We start from the raw sequence: 9,827 nt of genomic DNA on the forward strand, positions 1-9,827 counted from the left end.
CTGGTGCTAACCACTTTCACAGGGGCATATTTAGAGATTCATTTCCCACTGATTAAATCACCCACTCGGCCACGCTGGAAAACGCATTTCCACATCGCTTCACAATTTTCACCGTTTAGAAAACACCTGTCAAAACAGAGTCGTTTTCTATGCCTCCGGGTCCCTCTGAAAGAGACGATTGCTGATATGACTTGAGTTAGAGAAGCTGAGGAGAGATGAGAACGTTAAAGGGCCTTGAAAAACCTTGTTCACTTTTATATTTGACATAACGAGCATCGCTCGTGTATTGTGAGTAGAAACATGTTTGGTATGTGCTAATATATTTCACTCTACATCTCTATCTATTATATTACACATTTTACTCTCTCATGGTAAATGATGCTGTTATATCAGGAGAATATTAGACATAGTTTCTTATGGTGAAAAACAGTGCATTCGGAAACTATTCAGACCCCTTGACTTTTTCCACATTTTGTTACCTTACAGACTTATCTTAAAATGGATAAAATATTTTTTTCCCTCATCAATCTAAACACAATACCCATAATGACATAGCAAAAACAGTTTAGACAATTTTGCTAATTTAATTTATAAAGAAAACCGAAATGTTAAATTTACAGTATTCAGTATTCAGACCGTGTACGCAGTATGTTGTTGAAGCACCTTTGGCAGCGATTACAACCTTGATACTTCTTGGGTATGATGCTACAAGCTTGACACACCTGTATTTGGGGAGCTTCTCCCATTCTCTGCAGATCTTCTCATGCTCTGTCAGGTTGGATGGGGAGTGTTGCTGAACAGCTTTTTTCAGGTCTCTCCAGAGATGTTTGATCGGGTTCACGTTCGGGCTCTGGCTGGGCCACTCAAGGACATTCAGAGACTCGTCCCTAAGCCACTCCTGCGTTGTCTTGACTGTGTGCTTAGGGTCGTTATCTCGAACCTTCGCCCATGTCTGAGGTCCTGAGTGCTCTGGATCAGGTTTTCTTCAAGGGTCTCTATGTACTTTGGTCCGTTCATCTTTCCCTCGATCCTGAATACTCTCCCAGTCCCGGCCTCTGAAAAATGTAATATAATCCATTTTAGAATAAGGCTGTAATGTAACAAAATGTGCAAAAAGGAAAGGGGTCTGAATACTTTCTGAATGCACCGTTTGTTGTTCTATCAGAGTAATATTAGACGTTGTTTCAACACCAGTACCATCTCTGTTGTTGACTTATTTCTAAGCTGGTAGACACGTCCTCCTCTAAAAACACTTATTGTGAGAAGTGAAATTCATCTACAGTGCCTTGCGAAAGTATTCGGCCCCCTTGAACTTTGCGACCTTTTGCCACATTTCAGGCTTCAAACATAAAGATATAAAACTGTATTTTTTTGTGAAGAATCAACAACAAGTGGGACACAATCATGAAGTGGAACGACATTTATTGGATATTTCAAACCTTTTTAACAAATCAAAAACTGAAAAATTGGGCGTGCAAAATGATTCAGCCCCTTTACTTTCAGTGCAGCAAACTCTCTCCAGAAGTTCAGTGAGGATCTCTGAATGATCCAATGTTGACCTAAATGACTAATGATGATAAATACAATCCACCTGTGTGTAATCAAGTCTCCGTATAAATGCACCTGCACTGTGATAGTCTCAGAGGTCCGTTAAAAGCGCAGAGAGCATCATGATGAACAAGGAACACACCAGGCAGGTCCGAGATACTGTTGTGAAGAAGTTTAAAGCCGGATTTGGATACAAACAGATTTCCCAAGCTTTAAACATCCCAAGGAGCACTGTGCAAGCGATAATATTGAAATGGAAGGAGTATCAGACCACTGAAAATCTACCAAGACCTGGCCGTCCCTCTAAACTTTCAGCTCATACAAGGAGAAGACTGATCAGAGATGCAGCCAAGAGGCCCATGATCACTCCGGATGAACTGCAGAGATCTACAGCTGAGGTGGGAGACTCTGTCCATAGGACAACAATCAGTCGTATATTGCACAAATCTGGCCTTTATGGAAGACTGGCAAGAAGAAAGCCATTTCTTAAAGATATCCATAAAAAGTGTTGTTTAAAGTTTGCCACAAGCCACCTGGGAGACACACCAAACATGTGGAAGAAGGTGCTCTGGTCAGATGAAACCAAAATTGAACTTTTTGGCAACAATGCAAAACGTTATGTTTGGCGTAAAAGCAACACAGCTCATCACCCTGAACACATCATCCCCACTGTCAAACATGGTGGTGGCAGCATCATGGTTTGGGCCTGCTTTTCTTCAGCAGGGACAGGGAAGATGGTTAAAATTGATGGGAAGATGGATGGAGCCAAATACAGGACCAATCTGGAAGAAAACCTGATGGAGTCTGCAAAAGACCTGAGACTGGGACGGAGATTTGTCTTCCAACAAGACAATGATCCAAAACATAAAGCAAAATCTACAATGGAATGGTTCAAAAATAAACATATCCAGGTGTTAGAATGACCAAGTCAAAGTCCAGACCTGAATCCAATCGAGAATCTGTGGAAAGAACTGAAAACTGCTGTTCACAAATGCTCTCCATCCAACCTCACTGAGCTCGAGCTGTTTTGCAAGGAGGAATGGGAAAAAATGTCAGTCTCTCGATGTGAAAAACTGATAGAGACATACCCCAAGCGACTTACAGCTGTAATCGCAGCAAAAGGTGGCGCTACAAAGTATTAACTTAAGGGGACTGAATAATTTTGCATGCCCAATTTTTCAGTTTTTGATTTGTTAAAAAAGTTTGAAATATCCAATAAATGTCGTTCCACTTCATGATTGTGTCCCACTTATTGTTGATTCTTCACAAAAAACTGCAGTTTTATATCTTTATGTTTGAAGCCTGAAATGTGGCAAAAGGTCGCAAAGTTCAAGGGGGCCGAATACTTTCGCAAGGCACTGTACGTTTTGAGACTGAAAAAACAGTCCGTTTTGTGACCAGTTTGTTACAGCACTTTGTGACAAATCAATTTATGAAATTAAGTATACAACAAGAGAAATTGACTGGCTGGTTTTATTGCAGATTTTTTTTTACCTTTATTTAACTAGGCAAGTCAGTTAAGAACAAATTCTTATTTTCAATGAGGGCCTAGGAACAGTGGGTTAACTGCCTTGTTCAGGGGCAGAACGACAGATTTGTACCTTGTCAACTCAGGGTTTGAACTTACAACCTCCCAGTCACTAGTCCAATGCTCTAACCACTAGGCTACCCTGCCGCCCCAAATGTACAGATGAATAATTAACGGGTTAGGACCTAAATGACAACGATTTGTATTTATTTATTGATGAGAGAGTAAAGTTCATATGGGGAGTCTTGTTCTGGGGAGTCCTGACATCTCTAATGCTCCACAGATGGACAGTGTTTATGATGACTATCTAGGATGAGTGAACATCCATCTTGTCAACTCAGGGTTTGAACTTACGACCTCCCGGTCACTAGTCCAACGCTCTAACCACTAGGCTACCCTGCCGCCCCAAATGTACAGATGAATAATTAACGGGTTAGGACCTAAATGACAACGATTTGTATTTATTTATTGATGAGAGAGTAAAGTTCATATGGGGAGTCCTGTTCTGGGGAGTCCTGACATCTCTAATGCTCCACAGATGGACAGTGTTTATGATGACTATCTAGGATGAGTGAACATCCATCCATCCCCAATGATAAGGCAACTACATTTCACCACCTCTCTTCCTCATGTAGGTCATTATCCCAGGCATGTGCATTGAGCACAGACAGTATGGTGTCCCTTCAATAGATTTTATACACATAAAAAGAAGTGGCATTACCCATAATTACCTTCTGTTCTGCATCTAGTTTTCTTTGCTTGTCTTATATTGTTCCACTGCCTAATCTGTTGTACTTTTCTCTCTTCTCTTTACAATATTTCAGAGAGGACCACCAGCCACTGAACTATGAATGCTGATCACAATGATCTCCTCCCTCCAGCGCCAGACAATGAGAGATCCTAGGCTGAGGGGGGCTCGGTCCTATCCCCTCTTCGTGCTACTGTTGGCCCTCCAGATCCTGGCGGTGGCCGGCCTGGTGCGTGCCCAGACCTGCCCCTCTGTCTGCTCCTGCAGCAACCAGTTCAGCAAGGTGATCTGCACCCGCCGGAGCCTGCGCGATGTCCCCGACGGCATCTCAACCAACACACGTTACCTGAACCTGCAGGACAACCTCATCCAGGTGATCAAGGTGGACAGCTTCAAGCATCTACGGCACCTGGAAATCCTGCAGCTGAGCAAGAACCACATCCGCAACATCGAGATTGGCGCCTTCAACGGCCTGGCCAGTCTCAACACCCTGGAGCTGTTCGACAACCGTCTCACCACCATCCCCAATGGGGCCTTCGAGTACCTCTCGAAGCTCAAGGAGCTGTGGCTGAGGAACAACCCCATTGAGAGCATCCCGTCGTACGCCTTCAACCGGGTCCCCTCGCTGCGAAGACTGGACCTTGGAGAGCTCAAGCGGCTCTCCTACATCTCAGATGGAGCCTTCCAGGACCTCAGCAACCTGCGCTACCTAAACCTGGGCATGTGCAACCTCAAGGAGATCCCCAACATCCTACCCTTGGTCAGGCTGGAGGAGCTAGAGATGTCAGGGAACCAAATCTCTGTCATAGGGCCTGGCTCTTTCGCAGGGCTGGCGAACTTGCAGAAGTTGTGGATGATGCACGCTCAGATCCAGACCATCGAGAGGAACTCCTTTGACGACCTCCAGTCCCTGGTGGAGCTCAACCTGGCCCACAACAACCTCACCCTGCTGCCCCATGACCTGTTCACCCCCCTGCACCGCCTGGAGAGAGTCCATCTGCACCATAACCCCTGGAACTGTAACTGTGACATCCTGTGGCTTAGCTGGTGGCTGAAGGAGACAGTGCCTGCCAACACCAGCTGCTGTGCCCGCTGCCACACCCCAGCCAACTACAGGGGTCGCTACATCGGCGAGCTAGAGCACAGCTACTTCCAGTGCGATGTGCCTGTCATCGTGGAGCCGCCGGCGGACCGCAACGTCACAGAGGGCATGGCGGCTGAGCTCAAGTGCAGAACGAGCTCGTTGACCTCGGTCAGCTGGCTCACCCCCAACGGGTCTCTGGTGACCCACGGGGCGTACAAGGTGCGCCTGGCCGTCCTCAACGACGGGACGTTGAACTTCACCACCGTCACCATGCAGGACACGGGGACTTACACCTGCATGGTGAGCAACACGGCGGGCAACATCTCTGCCTCTGCCGTGCTCAACGTCACCTCGGTGGAGAACAGCGGCGTCACCTACTTCACCACAGTCACCGTGGAGACCACAGAGACAGTCGACGACAGCCAGACTCCTGCTCTTCCACCGATTGGCTGGGTATCATCTTCGACCACCAGGGGGCCTCCAGTCCAGACCAGGACCACAGAGCGGACCTACACCGTCTCTGTTCTGGACCTGGATGGGGAGGGGGACCGCGGCTTGGAGGAGGTGATGAAGACCACCAAGATCATCATCGGCTGCTTTGTGGCCATCACGCTCATGGCCGCCGTCTTGCTGGTCATTTTCTACAAGATGAGGAAGCAGAACCACCAGCAGGACCCCGATGGCCCCGCCTCCTCCATGGAGGTCATCACAGTGGAGGAGGAGCTCGCCGGTGTTGCTGCAATGGAGACCCACTTACACCTGCCCCCATTGGAGCATTACAACCATTACAACACTTACAGGAGCACCTACCACCACTCCCACACACAGGAACCTTTACTGATTCAAGCCAGCTCAAAAGACAATGTGCAAGAGACCCAAATTTGATTGAGATTCATTAGGAATCCGATATCAGCTATCTCATACAGGAAGTATCATGGACAGAATGGTAAGGATTAGTGTGGGAATGACTTGACACACTTGACTGATGATGTTAACGATCAAATGGATCAACATCTTTCAAAATGGGTGTTCTATTTGAAAAAGTGTCTTTACAAAACAGAAATTATTTATTTAAAAAATATATGTCTAGTGGCTAAATCAAGAAAAACAAATCTGAATGAGCTTTTTAGCTCCAATTTTTATTTCACCTCTGTGTGATGTTGGGGGAAGAATGGTTCACTGCAAACTCATCTACTCAAATGAATTCTCTACATTCAAACCATGTTCGGACCGTTTCCAAATAAGAGTGCAGCAACAGAATAGATTAACACAGCTTCCATTTGACGATAGGGCCATTTCAGATGAAAATATAATACTGCCTTGTTTGAGAATTTTTATCAAAATGTTTGAAGGTCATTATAATATCCCAGATGCCCTGGTGTTTCCTTATTCCTTTGGATATATTCACAGCCCTCAAATATTATCACAGCTACATTACATAAAACTGATGAAGAGGGAGGATCGTCGTATTACACTGTACCCTTCCTGTCACTCAAATTAGATGAGATACAGATGTCCCCATGACTTGGCGGTTAATGAAATGAGCAGTGAGGCCAACATGCCTCGGGAACCAGACGGCCAAATGACTGAACATGCATTTTCCCGGCTCCTAATCAACAACTATACATCCTTCACTTAAATTAAGATGAAGGTCTCCCTCCCTCCCTCCCTCCCTCCCTCCCTCCCTCCCTCCCTCCCTCCCATCACACTCTCGCTCTCTTCTCTCTCTCCCTCCTCTCACGCTGTATCTCTTTCACTCTATCTACACTCTATCACTCTCCCCCTCCTACCCCCCTCTCTCTTTTCTCACCTCTCTCTCTCTCTCTCTCTCTCTCTCGCTCTCATTCTTCCAACCCCTCTCCTTCACCTCTCATCCTACTCTCCCTCCCCCTTTCTCCTTCCTCTCTTACATTCTCCTCTCTCTTCTCCTCTCTCTCTCTTTCTCTGGCACATTCGTCTCTCCTCTCGACATATCTCATTTGTCTCTCTTTAGACATGGGGGGAATGGCAGCGCAGCAGAAGATGTGGGAGAATGAAGGGGAGGCTCCACGGCCCTACAGTAATGTGTTAATGATCTAGATCAGCAGCACTGTCGCGTTACCTTGGTATCACCCTAGGGTCACAGACGCTCGTGGGCTGATAGCCCGTCTGTTAGCGCAGATAAAGCTCGCATGTAATTCAGCGTGACCCTGGTCGGCCAACACAGGAGGCTAACCGTCTGTACTGTCAGTCTGTAGTAAACAGGGAGGTGTAATTGCTCATTGAACTGCATCAGCAGTCCATTGGTAGGCTTCTAGATGAGCTAGAGGAGAAGTTGATCCAGCAAGCAGCTTGAAAACTCCAACCCGTATCCCTTTACACAGCAGCTAATGGAGGAGCTAGTCTTCTGATTTCTGAGAGGCTCCTACTCTGATCTTCTCGGCCATGTTTGTCAGGGAAAAAACACAACCCAAGGCCTTTTGGTGGCACCACTCTCATCGTCCATTTATCACAACACCGCCTTGTCTTTTCTCTACTCTGTTTACACGGCGCATTTCATTTGGTAGTTGAGTGAAGGAGGGAGGAAGGGAGGGAATGAGGAAAGGAGGGAGGGGTTTTGGCCCACGATGGCCGTGGGGGCAGATATTGAAGATGTGACGCAATAGCAGTGAAGAACAGATAAGGAATGAGGAGCGCAGAAATAGCCGACGGACAGTCGCCATGGAAACACGGACCTTGTGCGGAGCGTGAGGAGGAGCAGATATGCCAGGGCTGTTGTCCCGGAGCTAACAACTGCCGCTTAACTTTACAATACAATTCCCCCCAAAATCCACTGTTAGATTGCAGGCTAAAGTGCCTGGGTGAATTACAGGGGCAGGGAGTTATGCTGCAGTTGTATCCACTAAGTTAACACAACTGTGTTTGACGGAGGGAAGGTTTGGTACGACAGGCAGCACTTTACCAGAGTGGCTATTTAGGGACACACTTGGTTTTGCATCATAGCAGGGCACAGCCAGCTGTCATTAGCTGACATACAGTGAGCGGCCACGACAGCTTGTGTCATGCTTATGACAATACGAAGATAAAGAAAGTCTCACACTCCATATTATGCTCCCGACAACTGAATGGGTAAACATGACCTTTTCATGATCAGGTGGTGCTGTGGCTCAGGCACTAGAGCATGGCGCTCGCAACACACCAAGGTTCTAAGTTTGATTCTCGCTGGTGCCACCCATATCTAAAATGTAAACAAGTCCCTCTGGGTAAAAGTGTCTGCTAAACGGCATAGATCACTATTGTGTTAGTATCTCCAACTGGCATCCCAAATAGACTGAATTGACTCAATACAGACATTAGTGCTCAGTGTGAAAGTCATAGGCATTTGAGTTATGGGTATGTGAGCCTGTTGTTTAGTATGTACTGAGCATTACGCCAGTTGTTCATCATAAAGAAATTGCACATACAGAAGCATTCATTCAGCACTTAAGCCTCCATATCCATAAAACATGTATCTCTGACAAGTCCATTCTGATCTATTCACGGGTTATGTCTGTATATAACGTGTTGCTTGGGGTCGTCAAACAGCACATGGACACTGTTTTGGTCCAGTCCAGTCTCACATGCAGGGGATGTTCATATCATCTATAGCCAAGGTTGACCATTCTTTCCCCTTCTAGTGATTCCTTTTCAATGCTTTCAGTTCCTTTTCAATGCTTTCAATTCCTTTTCAATGCTTTAGGTGGCTGAATGCTTGACCTTTGACAGTATAGTCTACAGCCAATAAGGCTGTGAGAGATTCATTTCTATGTGGAGCTGGTGATTGGTTTACTGTGTGTTGTTCTGCCAACTGTCCATCTATGGGAGGTTACTGTATTGGGGGTTTTGTCCCTTCTCTCATTTTCTGAGACAATGCTCCTCAAGTGGTACATTTATACGAGACGTATTTTCAAAATAACATGCAAAAAAAAAAAAAAAAAAAAGATTTTCACATCAAAATTTTACATGTGCTTATGGATTCAAATGTAAAAGAGAGAGAATGTGAGAGACTGAGGAGTCAAATGGATATCTCCGTTAGCCTCCTTCCCATACCTCTCAAGGAATACAGCGTACATTTATTGATACCAGAGATTGTAGTTCATACCCAAACACCAATAAAACATGGCTGTTTTTCCAGTATCTTGTGCAGTGCTTTTCATCATATTCTGCACCTGTAAAGGAAAGTGTATACTGTCGCTACCTCACATTCCCACCAAGGTGCATGAATTTAGGAACAGACTGGAAACTGTACTGTGGGAGGTATTCAGCCGCTTCGATGGGAAATGATTCTGTATTGTCAGAAATCAACACAGCAGTACAGCTTTCATCGGGGTACGTGTTGTGTATTGTTAAACCACCCGGCTAAAGGCTGTGATGCAGAAAGACAAACATTTTCTATTGAACTTCCATTGTCCTTCAAGAGGGGCTGAATGTGTGTCACACACACCCACACACACACACACACACACACACACACACACACACACACACCCATGATATGCCTTGACACAGGCAAATCAGCTTCTCTCTCTCTTTCTATCTTTCTCTCTTCACTCTCCCTCCCTCTCTCTCACACACACACACACATTCACACACAAACACACACACACATTCACACACACACACACACACACACACACACACACACACACACACACACACACACACAAACACTAATTTTTAATTTGCAGCTCCTTGAATTTGGTCGATTTATAGTGGGAGCGTGCTGATGCAGAATTTAATTAGAGAAAAATGAATTGGAAAGAATAATTCCTCGCACCGGAGGAGCTTGTTTTATGAGGTCACAGGAAGGATACAGATCGTATTAATAGAAAGAGGAAGTGCTCTTTTGACAGTGTTGCCAAATATAGACGCTTTCACTCCCTCCATTGGCTAATTCTTCT

At 45.6% G+C, this 9,827-nt stretch overlaps 1 protein-coding gene across 1 annotated transcript in view; it reads left to right on the top strand.

The window, feature by feature from the left end:
• lrrc4cb (leucine rich repeat containing 4C, genome duplicate b) overlaps positions 1-9,063 on the top strand; it is a 43,166-nt gene extending 34,103 nt beyond the window's left edge. The window contains exon 2 of the mRNA XM_036981446.2: positions 3,901-9,063. Within this exon, the coding sequence (XP_036837341.1) occupies positions 3,928-5,793 (1,866 nt within the window). The 5' untranslated portion in view covers positions 3,901-3,927 and the 3' untranslated portion in view covers positions 5,794-9,063. The remainder of the gene's footprint in view (positions 1-3,900) is intronic.
• Positions 9,064-9,827: the final 764 nt, after the last annotated feature.

This window comes from Oncorhynchus mykiss, chromosome 26, assembly GCF_057628025.1.
Source record: "Oncorhynchus mykiss isolate SJ-2025 chromosome 26, ASM5762802v1, whole genome shotgun sequence".
Classification (NCBI taxonomy): domain Eukaryota; kingdom Metazoa; phylum Chordata; class Actinopteri; order Salmoniformes; family Salmonidae; genus Oncorhynchus; species Oncorhynchus mykiss.